The following is a 17077-nucleotide window of genomic DNA, read 5'->3' as shown; positions in this document are numbered from 1 at the left end:
CTGGCAGGATTTACATTTAAAAAAATGTATTAAACCACATATTATACAAAGGGATAGTTCACCCAAATTACATTTTTCCTTACCCTGTAAGCAGTCTATAGACAAGGTATGACAGTAATTCATACATTGGTTTAGTTTCCCTGGCACTGTTACCACATGCTAACATTTAAGCATGTGTAGAACAAATCATATTCAAGTCATAGGACCAATATTAGAATAGTTTGTGCATCATTTCCAAAATCAGTGCCAGGGAAACTAAACCAAAGCATGGATTGTTGTCACCTTGCCCATAGACTGCTTATAGGGTAAGGAAACCAATGTGTCATTCCCTTTAAGACTATCAATAACCATTGAAATACTACATTCCATTACAAATGCACATTTTCTGTTGCCCCTTCACAAGCACAGTCCATCTCACTCCCAAGGAATTGATGGTCCAGTTTGACTACAGTTACACTCTGGGGGAGATATATTGCAGTTTTACTTTTTGATGACTTCCTCTTTCAGTTTTTCTGCCAGATGTTTTCTTTTCTGCAACTTCTTTTTTTCTTCGACAGAGATCTCCTATGAAGAGAACAAAGTGAGTCAAATTTTGAACGGTAGGCCCACTAAATCTAGTCAAGTCGCACATATCAGCCATATTGACAGGCACAGGGCTGTAGCTACAGTAAGAATAGAAGCACATACGGAAGCAGCACTACAAAGTGAAATCAAAACGTCATCACTCAAACAGATCACCTTGGGCTGCTTCTCCTGTCCCCCCACAGGAGAGCTCACAGGCTGGGGTGCATTGACCCTCTCTTCCTTTATACTAGCACCACCCCCGTTCATTTTGGGACCATCATCCTTTGATTGGCAATGCAGCAAAAGAAAATGACGGGAATAAAGAGCAGGAGAAAATCCAAACTTCAAAAAGGGAAGAATGTGAAAGCGGACAAAACAGACTAAATATCAGGGGAAATCAAGAGAAAGGATTGAAACTCACTACTAAAAACAATGAGACAGGAAGACCAGAGTTGCCCCCAGGTGCTATGCAGTCATCAGCCGAGGTGTGCATTATTATCTACCACAAATTAAAGCTGTTACGTGTGTCTTATGGAGGAGTACTACCCATATGTTTACAGGAAGAGACATAATAGAAGAAGGTGTGATGTTACCGGTGTGCTGGGAGTGGGTGCTGGGGTTTCTGGCGTGGCTGGTTTGGGTCTCTGCTCTTTTTTCATGGCCTGAAGCTTGTCCCTCTGCTGCCTCAGGTACAGTGCCCTTTGCTGGAGTTGCTCCTGCTGCTCTGCTGACAACTCCTGAACACATAGAGAAACACAATCCATCAGTTCTCAGTCTCCAACAAAACTGGTAATGTAGCATTTCAAGGTTTCCTTTCTATGTACTGTTGCTTGAGTGTATTTTTCTCCCACAATCAAGTTAGGAGGCTTTCATTCAGAGTGATTTATAGTCAGTGCATGACACACATGGCATGTATGGTATATGCAGTAGGAGAGACTCACTGTGAATGGCTTGGAGATGCCAGCCTCCTTACGTGCCTCCTCTATCCAGCCCTCTGCTGCCTGGCTGCTGCTCCCCTTCTCCCTGGAGACAACCGGAGGCTCAATGCCCTTCACTGGAACCCTCACTGCAGGCAGGATCCTTGGCTCTGAACTGTGCCGCTCTGCATCAACACATAACCATCTATTACTCATACACCCTCTGAAGTATATTCAACCTTTTAGCATTCATGTGCTATGTCTATACAGGAAAGGGGAACAGAGTAGTGTATACAGAGTCAGTACTATTACCTGATGGCAACTTAGAAAGGGCAGATGTGCTGGTCTTGGCTGGACTAATCTGCCCACCACCTCCAGCTACAGCAGGCTTCAGCTCCTCTTTCCTCTGAGATGTACTGTTCACCTACAGGGAGGGCACAGGGCAGCCATGTCATTGCATCTAGCTGTTCCAGGTCTAATGGGGGGGGGGGGGGGGTTGCATTGCCATTCACCAGTGCGACAGGGCTGTTGGCCCCCACTGTTCCCCACCTTCGCATGTGCAACATACAAGAGTTGTCACATATCCCACATTAGGTTAATATACAGGCTAAAACACCACACTGTAACGATAATGCAGCAAAAACAGTGTTACAAGTCAATGCTTTAGTTTATAGGGACACAAGCCTCTTTCTGAGATGACTTTGATTGAAAAAACAGCCATTGTAGTAAGGAGAGTCCATGTCCTTGAATAGGGCTGGATATCTGCCAGATCATGTACGGCTCTGCATTAGTAGATTGATGTGACTGATTGAAGACCATCTAATAACATGATATGTAGCCTATGCAGGGGCTGTAAGCAGCTGGCTGCAGCACTCATCACTACCCCTTTGTGTTGATGCTAAATTACATAGCTCAGAAGAATACTATAGCTCCGAATACATGACATAGGACACATTTATCACACTCTGAAGAAAGGCAGACAAAGAGTCATTGGTGTTTATTCTTTTTGTATTACATCACTCCAATGGGTCAGTATTAGATTCATAACTCACCTTGTTGGTGGTGTTTGTCTGTTGAGTGGAGGCGGTCGTCTGGATGCTGGCTGCTTCTAGAAGTGGCCTATCAGAGCAGCTTCTGGACGTGGAGCCAATCTCCTCCTCTGACTGCAGTCTCAGAGCCATCTCTTGGTCATACTCATCCTTTGACATCCTGTGCAAACATATAGAGGGATATATGTTTAATATCAGTAGATTAATCCCCTATTCTGGGCCTAGATAGTCGCATAACACCGATGATAAGAGAGGTTACTTTACGACAAAGAATGTGAATGTGTCACTTGTAGTTGAATAAAGGTTGGCCTACTGCCAGTCTTAAACAACATACAGTACATTAACCCACAAAGTACTGAAGTATGAGTGTTATAAAGACACTATAAGGCCAAAAGCTGGCATGAGTCCAAGCTCCTGTCCTTAGTGATCACCTTGCTGCCACTCACCATCATGATCTCTTAATTGAATTGATTAGCAGCTTAATTCAACAAGGATGAAACTTTCCATCACACAGGATTTGAAGAGAACAAAAATGTTGCAACATTTTCGATGAGCATAGCCGAGAACATAACTTAATATGAGAGCAACATAGGCCAAGTGGTCTCTACGCAATATGTGCTATAAAATAGGCCTAGCTCTTGTGAAGCACATCTCAAAGCTCTGGGTAAACTAGGAATCTAATGCCCCGATTAGACCACTTACAGTCAAAGCATGAAGACGCATCACATAGATCTATAACATGTCCCTCTGAGACGGCAAGTAGACAATCAGGACCAAAGAATGGTGGGTGGGGCCAACCCTAAAACAAAATGATAAAAACAATTCTCTCCATTGCCATGGAGTGTAAACCCTTCAATTTCAGTGTAACACTAAGGAGCTTAGTTCCCTATGGACACACAACCTTTAGTGCTGCACTTCGCTTAGCTTCAAATGCAGAAATCCCATTAGAGATAGAGCGGCTTATAGAACAAGGAAGATATAATCTTGGATGATTTGGCACTCACTGATTTACTACACAGCTATCTACTACGAAACATGACGACACAGACACATGGGTTTTCAAGAATGACTAAAATAGTGAGACCAGTATTTGTGTTGTTCCTGGCTATACATCAAATGTCATTTCCGCTCACAAGCTGATACCTCCTCCGCCTCAAACTGTTGTTTCCGAAGTTTTATAAGTGTTTGTGTCAACACTTGCTACCAACTACCTAGCTAAGTTGCAATGGAGCCCGCTTCGCCTGGAATAGCTAACGAGCGTTTCCAGCTCTGTAGAAGCTGTGTTTATTACGCTCTTGTCCAGGACAATATTGACATTCCGGAGTTCCAATGTGGCAATTGTTTGCTAGCGGAGGATTACAGGAATGAGGTGGCTTTGCTTAGCAAGCAAATCTCAATTCTGCACGAATTTATGGGGAAAACGCCGCTTGGGCCTGATGGATATTTCCCCGCCTTGTCATCTGTCCCTATTCGAATGGCCTGTGCTACCTGGAACTAGCCTGCCAAAGAAGTCGTCTCCATCTGCTTCTCCTCCTCCATCTTGTAATGAAGTAGACGAGAACAGCAAGAAGACTGTTCCAATCAGCGCTGGTCCCATGTCACAAGTGGCGGAAACCGAAGGCAGCGGCATGCTGCTAAGTGGATAGGAATGACTGCGAGAGGGTCGGAGCAGATTGACATAAGGAATAGCTTTGCTGCACTGGTGCCTGATCTACCTGCGCCTTCATTGCTGGGATTGCTGGTATTGACTTGTGTTGGAATTATTGTAATCTAAAGGAGACTTTTAGATTTCTTCAAAACAATCCAAAACTTTTATTTAATTACTGCAGTAATGGAGCTGGTCGGTAATCACCCCTGGAGGTGATCACTGAGAACTCAACGAGCTGGTTTGAGCCACAGCATTTTATAGCAAAGTCCATCCCCCTTCAGTCTACATGACAAACAACAGATGTATGGAATGGGTCACAAGGTTAAGACTTGTATGAAAGATACTTAGAATTCACAGCAGGCAATATCTCATTGTGTAGAGACCAGGGTCTGTCCCTGGAGTCATCTCTCCCTGGTACCTTATAGAACAGAAACATTAACTCATGCTCTAGAATGCAGGTATCACCCAAAGACATTGTAAATCTTCTAGAGGCCCATCCTCAGTAAAACACACACAGATGAGCGTTCTAACAACCATTTGATGCAATAACAGCATTATAACATAATCTTGTAAATTCCACCATACTCTAACTACGCTGATTCCAGCAACGGCTTCGTCGTCGAGTTCGGGTCCTTTCCCTCTCTCTGGATCTGACGGGGCACTGCCTGCTGTGGGAGGTCTGGACCTGTCGCCGGGAGCAGCGGACGTACGCTATCCTGCTTCTTGTGGATCCGTGAAAAGGTTCAACTAATTGTGTTAGGGGTAGGAATGGGCGGATTTCTCCATTCCCTTCTCAGGCCGTTGTATAGAGCAGTTCAATGGTGAGAAATGTCTCAGTCCCTGGAGTAAAAACGTTGTGCTATCCAGGAGCACGAGTACAGGACATCAATAAGCTGCCCCCAAACATTTAAAACTTCAGGAAATTGAGTTTCATGGTTCATGTGGGATTCAATGACATTATGAAGGACAGCTCAGAACAGCTGAAGATGGAATTTAAATAAACTGATTGTGTCACTGCTTGACACCAACAAACGCCCCATAATATCTGGCCCTCTGCCCTCCCTAAATTGTGGCATTGAACATTTCAGCAGACTTTTAGCCCTCCATAACTGTCTCTGAGACTATTGCAGCTCTGCGGGTTTAACATGTATCGACAATTTTGATACCTTCTGGAAACAATGCTCATTTTATAAGGAGGATGGGATCCACCCAAATCATTTTGGTTCCTGGATCCTTTCACAGCATTATAAGGCTGCATTGAGACGATTACTTATCAATGACCCCAGCTCAGTTAATCCCTACCATTGTCATAATGCTTCAGCAAATTTACATTATCCCAGGGTCATTGGAAGACACAATGTACTGTAAGTAACCTAATTTATGTCCCTCTAACTGCCCTGAATGCCTCTGCTGATCCCACAGCTATATGCAGTAATCATGTGCCTATGGATCAGAGTTATACTGTTAGCACTGAGGTGGTGTGCCCTAGTAGGAAGTCCACTGTGTGCAGCTCACCCTGCACCAACATACATAGCATGAGTATGTCTAATTCTGCTAAGCTTTCCAGTGAAGAAAACAATCAAGCAGTCCAGAAAGTGCTAAAAATAGCCCACTTTAACATACATGTAGCCTAAGAAACAAGGTTCATGAAATCAATAACTTGCTAGTAACAGATGACATTCATATTCTATCTCTGAAACTAACTTAGATAATACCTTTTATGATAGTGGTAGCAATACATGGTTATAACATCTACAGAATTGCCAATGGCTGCAGTGTTGCGGTCTATATTAAGAACCACATTCCTGTAAAGCTTAGAGAGGATCTCATGTTAAATACTGTTGAAGTAATATGGCTACAGGTTCATCTGCCTCACCTAAAACCCATTCTTGTGGGAAGCTGGTATAGACCACCAAGTGCTAACAGTCAGTATCTGGATAATGTGAGTGAAATGCTTGATAATGTATGTGATATCAACAGATATTTTCTGGGTGATTTCGATAATGACTGGCTTTCATCAAGCTGCCCACTCAAGAAACAGCTTCAAACTGTACCTAGTGCCTGCAACCTGGTTTAAGTTATCAGTCAACTACCAGGGCAGTTACAAAGAGCACAGAAATTAAATCATCACCATGTATGCATCACATCTTTATTAATGCAGCAGTAATTTCCTTTAAAGTAGTATCCAAATCCAACAATATAGTAGCCATTTCTAGGAAAACCGAAGTTCTGAAGGCTGGGCCTTTTTTAAATATTTTGCCTCAAATGACCTACCCAAATCGAATTGCCTGTAGCTCAGGACCTGAAGCAAGGATATGCATATTCTTGATACCATTTGAAAGGAAATACTTTTCTAGTTTGTGGAAATGTGAAATTAATGTAGGAGAATAACACATCAGATCTGGTAAAATATATATATTTTTAATTGTACCATCAGCTTTGAAATGCAAGAGAAAGGCCATAATGTATTATTCCAGCCCAGGCTCAATTTAGATTTTGGCCACTAGTTGGCAGCAGTGTATGTGCAAAGTTATAGACTGATCAAATGAACCATTGCATTCCTGTTCAAAATGTTGTATCAAGACTGCCCTATGATCATGGGGACACCGATCCTGTAGAGGTTGAGCGGTAATACAACACATTTTGTAGTGATTCTTATGTTGATGACACATTTATGAAATTGCTTATCCCAGTTACTAATAAACATGCACCCATTAAGAAAATGACTAAAAACTGTTAAATCCTCTTGAATTGATGAGAAATTGTATGGTTGAGAGGGATGAGGCAAAAGGTATGGCAAATAAGTCTGGCAGCACAACCGATTAGCAAATATACTATAAATTGAGAAATCATGTGACTAAACTGAATAAAAAGAAGAAACTATACTATGAAACAAAGAAATTATGTAAAAAGCCTTGGAGCACCTTAAATGAAATTCATCACAAAACCCACTGATATTGCCAACTACTTGAATAATTTGTCATTGGCAAGATTAGCAAATTTAGGCATGACATTCCAGCAACAAACGCTGACACTACACATCTGATCAAATTATGAAAGACAAGGATTGTAATTTTGAATTTCGTAAAGCATGTATGGAAAAGGTGAAAAAATTATTGCTGTCTATCAACAATGACAAGCCACCGGGATCTGACAACTTGGATGGAAAATTACTGAGGATAATAGCAGACGATAATGACAGTCCTTTTTGCCATATCTTTAATTTAAGCCTACTAGAAAGAAAGGGTGTGCCCCCAGGCCATGGAAGGAAAAAAAAGTAATTCCCCTACATAAGAATAGTAAAGCCCCCTTTACTGGCTCAAATAGCCGACCTAATAGCCTGTTACCCATGCTTATTAAGTTTGTGTTATACTTCAGTGCGGCTTTTTTGACATTTGATCATAGTCTGCTACTGGAAAAACGTATGTGTTATGGCTTTACACCCCTTGTTATATTGTGGATAAAGAGTTACCTGTCTAACAGAACACAGAGGGTGTTCTTTAATGGAAGCATCTCTGACATAATCCAGGTAGAATCAGGAATTCCCCAGGGCAGCTGTCTAGGCCCCTTACTTTTTTCCATTTTTACTAACGACATGCCACTGGCTTTGAGTAAAGCCAGTGTGTCTATGTATGTGGATGACTCAACACTATACACGTCAGCTACTATAGCGACTGAAATGACTGCAACACTTAACAAAGAGCTGCAGTTAGTTTCAGAATGGGTGGCAAGGAATAAGTTAGTCCTAAATATTTCTAAAACTAAAAGCATTGTACAAATCATTCACTAAACCCTAAACCTCAACAAAATCTTGTAATAAATAATGGGGAAATTGAGCAAGTTGAGGTGACTAAACTGCTTGGAGTAACCCTGGATTGTAAACTGTCATGGTTAAAACATAGTAATACAACAGTAGCTAAAATGGGGAGAAGTCTGTCCATAATAAAGTGCTGCTTCTGCATAAACAGCACTATCAACAAGGCAGGTCCTATAGGCCCTAGTTTTGTTGTACCTGGACTACTTTTCAGTCGTGTGGTCAGGTGCCACAAAGAGGGACTTAGGAAAATTGCAATTGGCTCAGAACAGGGCAGCAAGGCTGGCCCTTGGATGTACACAGAGAGCTAACATCAATAATATGCATGTCAATCTCTCCTGGCTCAAAGTGGAGGAGAAATTGACTTCATCACTACTTGTATTTGTGAGAGGTATTGACATGTTGAATGCACCGAGCTGTCTGTTTGAACTAGTAGCACACAGCTCCGACACCCATGCATACCCCAAAAGACATGCTTTTGCATGCTTTTCAACCGATCGCTGCCCGCCCGTCCAGCATCCCTACTCTGGACGGTTCTGACTTAGAATATGTGGACAACTACAAATACCTAGGTGTCTGGTTAGACTGTAAACTCTCCTTCCAGACTCACATTAAGCATCTGCAATCCAAAATTAAATCTAGAATCGGCTTCCTATTTCGCAACAAAGCATCCTTCACTCATGCTGCCAAACATACCCTCGTAAAACTGACCATCCTACCGTTCCTCGACTTCGGCGCTTTCATTTACAAAATAGGCTCCAACACTACTCAACAAATTGGATGCAGTCTATCACAGTGCCATCTGTTTTGTCACCAAAGCCCCATATACTACCCACCACTGCGACATGTACGCTCTCGTTGGCTGGCCCTCGCTTCATACTCGTCGCCAAACCCACTGGCTCTAGGTCATCTACAAGTCTCTGCAAGGTAAAATCCCGCCTTATCTCAGCTCACTGGTCACCATAGCAGCACCCACCCGTAGCAAGCGCTCCTGCAGGTATATCTCACTGGTCACCCCCAAAGACAATTCTTCCTTTGGCCGCCTTTCCTTCCAGCTCTCTGCTGCCAATGACTGGAACAAACTGCAAAAATCACTGAAGCTGGAGACTCATATCTCCCTCACTAGCTTTAAGCACCAGCTGTCAGAGCAGCTCACAGATCACTGCACCTGTACATAGCCCATCTGTAAATAGCCCATCCAACTACCTCATCCCAATACTGTATTTATTTATCTTACTCCTTTGCACCCCAGTATCTCTACTTGCACATTCATCTTCTGCACATATACCATTCAAGTGTTTAATTGCTATATTGTAATTACTTCGCCACCATGGCCTATTTATTGCTTTACCTCCCTTATCCTACCTCATTTGCACACACTGTATATAGACTTTTTCTACTGTATTATTGACTGTATGTTTGTTTATTCCATGTGTAACTCTGTCACGTTCCTGACCTGTTTTCTGTTGTTTTGTATGTGTTTAGTTGGTCAGGACGTGAGCTGGGTGGGAATTCTATGTTGTGTGTCTAGTTTGTCTGTTTCTATGTCCAGCCTAATATGGTTCTCAATCAGAGGCAGATGGTAATCGTTGTCCCTGATTGAGAATCATATATAGGAGGCTTGTTTTGTGTTGGGATTTTGTGGGTGTTTGTTTCCTGTCTCTGTGATTGTCTGCACCAGATAGGTCTGTCTCGGTTTTTGCACATTTTGTTATTTTGTATGTTGTTTGTAGTGTTTCACTTGTTCTTTATTAAACATGTTGAACACTAGCCGCGCTGCACTTTGGTCCAATCCTTGCTACTCCTCTTCAGATGAAGAGATGGAGGAAAGCCGTTACAAACTCTGTGTTGTTGTATGTGTCGAACTGCTTTGCTTTATCTTGGCCAGGTCGCAGTTGTAAATGAAAACTTGTTATCAACTAGCCTACCTAGTTAAATAAAGGTGAAATAAATTTAAAAAATGCCACCAGAGGTCTGGAACAGACTATGGGAGGCACACAGTACTGCATAGAGCCATGGCTACATGGAACTCTATTCCACATCAGGGTAACTGATGCAAGCAGTAGAATCAGATTTTTATTTTATTTTAAATAATATATATATATATAAAATACACCTTATTGAACAGCGGGGTCTGTGAAGGGACACAAACACAGGCACGATAACATACGCACTGCACTATACACACATGTACACATGGATTTTGTGTTGTAGATATGTGATAGTAGAGTAGGGGCCTGAGGGCACACACTTAATGCGTTGTGAAATCTGTTGTGTATTTAATGTCATGTTTTTTAAAATCGTTTAACTGCCTTAATTTTGCTGGACCCCAGGAATGGGGATCCATAATAATACAAATACATTGATCCCCAAAGATGACATTGGATTTGCAACCAGAGCAAACACCAGCACACTGTACAGAACACAAACATCAAAATGGATACTTTTGTAGTCAAGTGCATTAGCATACATAGCATAATGCTTAGAGACAGGAGTTGTTCATGACCAAATGTCCTGACCAGGAAAGCCTCCAGACCCTGGTTATAGACCATCATTGGAGCTTTTTCAAGGTCTAAGGATGTGCTCAGGAAAAACTATGGGCCCTATGTATGCTCCAATGAGTAAAGGAAACTACAAAGGCCTACATCATTGATGAGATCCTGATGAAAAAACTTTTCTTATAAAATTACATCAATAAATTCCAGAGTCACAGTGCATGTATGAGATTGGGTGGAAAGGCCTCAGTTCTATATCTCTTACTTGAGCACCTCCTGAAGAATCTTCAGCTCCTGCTGCTCCAGCTCACTCATGACATCTGCTCCATCTGTGAGACACTCAGGCAGAGCGCCTACACACACAGGAAGGGTCAACATTAGAACAAACGGTTTAATTGGTGTCGTTTTAGACGGTGTTGGTTCATCAGTACCATAGTGTGTGTGAATGTAGAATGTAATCAGGTATGGTAAGCAAGCATTAGGACTAGGGCTGCAAAAATATCAAGTCACTTTCCCATATTTTCTACAGAAATCCCACTTGAAAGATTCAGAGAATCAAGAGAATAATCAGGAAATCCAGAATCCTCCAAACAAGACTTCTGGAAAATCTGGACATTTTTGGAAAGTTATAGGATTCTGAAACCCTAATTGGGAGTTGTGTGACAACTCTGACAAGGCCAATAAGCCTACCATTTCTCTCTTTAATGACACGCAGCGCCTGGAGCTGCAGCTCCATATTCTTCTGTACCATGAGAGCCCTGAACATCTGGAAGTCATCTGTGGCCAGGACGGGATGGAATACAGCCTGTATCAAGGAAAACAGGACAGGAGCAGAAAACAGTTAGGGCTATCTAACAGTAATTAGGATGGACATTGAACAAACAGTCAAAAATGGGTTAGTAACAAGTTAATAACAAGCACTAATAATTTTCAACATTATCTAACTATTTTGACTAGATCATGTTTGTACTTTCTACTGCCTCTGGGTGTGCACTCTTGGCAGTTGGCACTGTCATTGTTACAGTGGGCCAACAGCATGGTTAGGGTTGAAACTAGCGCTCTCTCTCTATCACACACACCTGATGTCTTTTTCTGGCCCAGGTAAGTCCCAGAAGGCACCGCTGGATCTGGGACTAAGTAACACTCTCCATCAGGAATAGCTCCCTTGAGCTGTTCCTATATCTCACTAACCCAATTCAGGCCTGGCCCACTAATCCTGTCATAGATCAGGTCTACCTGAATTCCAGAAGCTAACCGTCTCAGGCTCACAACCCAACATCACCAGATGGAGAAACAATACATTATCAATATGTACTGGAACTATTTCCTATTGTGTATTGTCATGCAGGTCCATACATTCTTTGGCCATGGAGTTGAACATGATGGGACAAGTTCCTCAGTCCTCGACGAGGAGGAAGCATTTCAAGAAGATCTAGGCTGTAAATTAACTTGAATGTTTTGCAGGAGAGCATTACATACTGACCAGACCGCTCGTGTGCGTGTGTCCGCGTGCATGTTGATTTTGTCCACCCACACCAGACGCGATCAGGACATGCAGGACACACGATTATTTGACATGTTAAATTAAAAGCTTATTTAACGCGTCAAATAGTGTTATTGTCAAATAGTGTTATTTGACGTGTATCTTTTTTGACACGCAATGACCCAAACAGCGTTCCATAGTATGTCGTGAAGCTAATAGCAGTGATGCCATTACCGTGTAACTCCGGTAGGGCAACATCTAAAAAATAGCGCACTTGGTAGTGTGTACCGGTGCTCAACCAGTCGCGAAAGCCAACATCAACCACAAAAGAGAACGGTTGATTGTCAAGGGCAATGAATTCCATTATCTTGGCATTAATGGATTTAGCCTTTGAGTTGTCTCGCTGAAATGTTCTTACTCTTTCAAATGACTGCTCGATCCACACAGCAGACATTGTGGGCTAGGTTAGGAATGCTGTGTTGCACGTGTAGCGCAGAATTTAACGTGGCGTCATTACGTCATGTACCAACGTTATAGGTATGCACGTCTGCTTTGACATCGATTTTGCACATCAGCATTAAACTAGACATCGGGCCGATACCAATGTTGGCATTTTTAGCTAATATCGTCCGATTCTGATATGTTCGCCGATATATCATGCATCCCTACTCTGAACCAACTATATTAATTCGGGGACAAGTCGAAAAGCATTAAACATTTATGGCAATTTAGCTAGTTTGCTTTTGCTAGCTAATTTGTCCTGAGATATAAACATTGGGTTGTTATTTTACCTGAAATGCACATGGTCCTCTACTACGACAATTAATCCACAGATAAAAGGGTAAACCAAGTTTGTTTATAGTCATCTCTCTTCCTTCAGGCTTCTTTTTTGGACTTTATATGGCAGTTGGCAACCAAGGTGCATTACCACTACCAACTGGACTGGAGTGTGGACCTCAGTTCATCTTTTAAATCACCCACGTGGATATATGTTCCTAAAAACCAATGAGGAGATGGGAGAGGCGGGACTTGCAAAAAAAATGTCATAATATTATGTCCCCCCAGTTCTTAAACCAAAGTTGCACCCCTGGGTCTACAGGATAAGTGATTATTCTGGCACAAAAATAAACACTGTAAACATAGTTTGTTTACCTACACACACCAAATGTGCATAACCTAGGCTGACTTCTAGTGCAAGAAGAATCACGGTTTGAATGTATCTCAGAAACCTGGTAATTGAGTTTGATTGGATATGGCCCAAAGTTACATGTTTAAATGGTAACAATATAATAGAGAGTCCTAAAAAAAGTAATATCCCATATTAGGCTACCTCAGTGGCGTTTTTAGGGACACTAGCACTGTCCACTACTCCTTCCTGCACTGTGCAATAATCATCCCAAATGACTTGATTAGCTTCCAGTTTAGGTAATCCCTATGAGCAGACCTGAAAATTGACACTTGGCTTCATCAGCAAGCAACAAGGCCTTTGGGATGTCAAAGAGCTAATCTCTACTGTTAGAGGTGTTAGATCTGAGACGTCAGGTGTAACATTACATTAATAAGTCATCACTAATGAATTCCCTCACATACAGGAATCATTTAGGGGCCATGGGATGTTCTTCACTGAACCATAACAAATACATGACAGGCTATATGGCATTAATGGTGCATTAAATGATTTTATCCTGAGATGGAGGCTATTGAATTCTGCCCGGATACAGAATATAGCCTGTTCAGTAAGGCCAGAGTCCAAAGTAAGAGACCAAGAGCTGGCAAATCTCCAGCAACCATTGGATGTCATCATCATAATACAAATCCCCTAGATATTGGTCATCACAAGAGGCAAGATGGAGCAAGTGGCAGAGCAGAGTGGCATTAATCCTGTATCTAAAAAGATGCCTTAAAAAGACAACTCTCCTACTGTGCAATTGTTTGTAGAGGTTCTGTTATCTGAAACCATTTGCATTGTAAAACTGGCACACTCATCCATCTAAATCTGCGTATCTTGCGTATTTGTGGCAGCGTATGAAAAAGATGATTATCGCGCTTACCTGTAAGGTTTTGGACTTGGCGAAAGGAGAGGAGCATGCCTCCAAAAACTGCTGCTCATTGATGCCAACCTCTTGCATGTAGGTTTCTAACAACTTCTCCACCTGAAAATAAATGTGTCTACTTGCATCACTGTTTTCCAAAGACAAAACATGTGATGTTAAGACACTGAAAAACTTTTCATGACTAGGCTAACTCATCCATTTCACATTTTGATTTAGGTCTACTTGGAATTGTAGATCCAAAGTATTTGTATTTAAGATGCATGTGTAACGTTAAATAATCAAAATAAGAAAACTTGCACAATAACCCAATGCATATTAATGTTGCAAGCCATTCTAAAGACTAGCTACTCACCAAATGCTTGTACTGCTGATGGATATCTGTGTAAGTCAATTTATTCTCATCTTCGTCATCAAAAACTGAAATAAAATCCAAATTGGTGAACTATGCAAACTTGCAGGCATAATCTCAATTAAACAACTAGGGGGACACTACCTACATTATGTATTCCTGATTTGCAGCTGTGTTTTTTAATCCATCGTCTTAAACAATAGCAACAAACATCAAGTTTACATTTTCATGTGTGCCCATCTAACATCGGATTACAAAAGTTAGGCTATAGTAGCCAGCTGCTGTCTTCTATAACATCTATATATAATATATCTACACACACACATATATATATACATACATACCATACATACACATATATAATTAAATGTATAGAAATGCAATTCATAGAACGGACAAATAATTGTCTTAAATTGGGACTCGCATTCTATTCCTATGCATTTTATCCTATCCAATATGCAAAATCCTGATCATTTTTTAAAAACTGGCTCCTGGCACTGGGAGGTTTGGCAACTGAGGTGATTGTTATTTTGGTTAAGCACCGTTGTTGCTACAGTGTGACAGTTCCACACACGAGTGTCTTAAAGGAATGGTAGCTAACTAGCGTGAGCCAGACAGATTAGCTAGCTAGCTTCTTTGCATCAAAGTACTAATTTAGAATTTCCAATAATTGGATTGATGTCACTCAAACATGTGAAGCACTGATGCATTCCAAACAATGTAAACAACTGGGGTGTATTCATTCTGTGCCAAAACAGTTCTTAAATGGATGCAAATTAAACAAAACAGGGCGGGACCTATCTGAATTTGTCCAATAGAAACAAATGTTATGGTCTATTTGCTTCTGTTTGGTTCTTAAAATGGTAAACGGTTTCAGTAATGAATACACACCTGAACTGGGGTATAATCCAATGATATTTATAAACCCTGGATTGCTGATTCTATGTATTGGCCAAGGAGAGGCTTTGAAGCCACCGGTCGGCCATATTGGCACTCCCAAGAAGAAGCAGTTCTCCATAGGAACGAATGGAATTGTACAGTATTTCAATTAAAGGACAAAATGACATGTATTTTTTGTGTTAGTGGGGACAGTAACATTAGAACTTTCAAAAAAATTATACTTTAAGGATAATGTTTTTATAGATTTGTATTTATGTTTAGCATACATAATATTATTTAAAAGTATGCATTATGGTGTCTGTAATAAAATACGTGGCAAAACAACTGTATACATTAATAAATGAATTTATATAGCTTCCAAAATATTTGTTTTTACGTTAGGGGAGTGCCAAGATGAGGCCCAGTGGCTTCAAACAGCACCCCATGTCAGCCATCTAGTGTGTATATAAAATATTGGTGTAATCATTATTCCAACACTTTGATTAAACTATTGAACAAAGCACGCCATTCCATGATTTCAATAAATAAATATAAATAAATATATATTCTCCACCCTGATTCAGAATATACCATTTTCATTGTCCATGGCACGCTTGGTTGGTTCAATAGCCATTGACGAGAAAACCCGAATATCCAAACTAACCGGACCATGTACCTAACGTTACCAGCTCTCTGAAAAGTCCGGTAAACAATACTTTCCAGTGGATATGTTTTCTTAAACTGAAGGACAAACTACACAGACAACCGGTAGAATAAGTTGAAATATAATTTGATTAAACATTCTGGCTTGTAAGGAACATTTACACGATTTTGCACACAAATGTATCGGGCTGTATAGTTAAATTAGCTAGCTATACTGTACCAATTAAATTGTGTGTTACAGACTGATTAAGAGAGTAAAATCTAACAACAGTTAACGTTAGCTAGCTAAAGTACTCAGAAAAGCCTTCTAACGTTAAGTTAGCTGGCTAGCTAGCTAACTCGGGTGCAAAGCATTGATTATAGCATGTGTAATCCTGGTCCTATAAACCCTTTAATAATTTCCCTTATGGTAAAAACATATATAAAATAAATGGCCTTACCTGTACATTTGTTTTCCATGAAGTCCGTAACTGGTATGACCCATTCGGGACTTGACAAATATCCAGCGATGCTCTCCACAACCCACTCGCTGTCCTCAGCCATGTTGGCTAATAACACCCTATAATATTCTTCAGGCGAGGAAGTTTAGCCCTGAAATTGTACAACAATGCACAACTGAAGTCTAAGGATCCATACATTTGTTGAGATCTAGCTAGCAAGCTAGTCCATTGTTATTATCCCTCTCCGTAACATGTTTTGGTAGCTGCATAAAATCTGAAAAAGCGTACTCATGAATTTCGAAAGGGTTGACACCTAATCGGTCCCGGTTCCTATGGTGACCGATTACGTTCTACGAGTAGAACAGTCCGTCAAGTGAGAGCAGTGGGAGTGTGGATTGACAAGGCTGGAAGAGAGAATGAAAGGGGTTTTCACAAGAAAAGTGTGTATATTGTTCTATTCTATTGTTGACACTTAAGTCTTATATATGACACTGATTATTTTTGACCAAAATGTGAATTTCTGTTCATATAATTTCTGGGATATTTTTTTTCTCCCATCACTCACAGCCGATCATATTAACATGTGATGGTGCTTTCAACACAACCGGGAACTCGAAAAAAAACGAGGTCAAATCATGACGTCAGTGGTCAGAAAGTCGGAGCTCTAGAAAGATGCCCTAGTTCCCGACTTGGAATTCAGGGTATAATGACTGTTCAAAACG

General features: G+C 41.1%; 1 protein-coding gene across 3 annotated transcripts; it reads right to left on the bottom strand.

Annotated features, from left to right (window-relative positions):
- Positions 1–478: 478 nt before the first annotated feature.
- Positions 479–16708, bottom strand: LOC111978178 (cilia- and flagella-associated protein 36). Of its 3 annotated transcripts, XM_024008092.2 has the most exons (12): positions 16356–16708; positions 14377–14441; positions 14022–14123; positions 11178–11292; positions 10753–10840; positions 2534–2690; positions 1794–1905; positions 1506–1666; positions 1158–1301; positions 986–1063; positions 739–846; positions 479–564 (listed from the first exon to the last, which is right to left on the bottom strand). In XM_024008092.2, exons 1-12 carry the CDS (start codon positions 16456–16458, stop codon positions 481–483), a joined length of 1317 nt encoding a protein of 438 aa, XP_023863860.1. In that variant the 5' UTR covers positions 16459–16708; the 3' UTR covers positions 479–480. The 3 variants fall into 3 exon arrangements, with proteins under 3 accessions (XP_023863860.1, XP_023863861.1, XP_023863862.1); XM_024008093.2 differs by lacking the exon at positions 986–1063; XM_024008094.2 differs by lacking the exons at positions 739–846; positions 986–1063.
- Between the last annotated feature and the right edge of the window lie 369 nt (positions 16709–17077).

The sequence above is a fragment of the Salvelinus sp. IW2-2015 genome, linkage group LG18 (assembly GCF_002910315.2).
Source record: "Salvelinus sp. IW2-2015 linkage group LG18, ASM291031v2, whole genome shotgun sequence".
Lineage (NCBI taxonomy): Eukaryota > Metazoa > Chordata > Actinopteri > Salmoniformes > Salmonidae > Salvelinus > Salvelinus sp. IW2-2015.
The sequence above is the reverse complement of the archived record's forward strand: the minus strand, read 5'-3'. Positions and strand labels throughout refer to the sequence as shown.

Excerpts from the sequence above, each read along its gene's own strand:
- LOC111978178 (XM_024008092.2), bottom strand. The coding sequence starts at position 16,458 with ATGGCTGAGGACAGCGAGTGGGTTGTGGAGAGCATCGCTGGATATTTG. Across the intron at positions 11,293-14,021 it reads CCAAGTCCAAAACCTTACAG|GCTGTATTCCATCCCGTCCT; the intron begins GTAAGCGCGATA and ends TCCTTGATACAG. Across the intron at positions 1,064-1,157 it reads CACCCACTCCCAGCACACCG|ATAATAATGCACACCTCGGC; the intron begins GTAACATCACAC and ends AATTTGTGGTAG.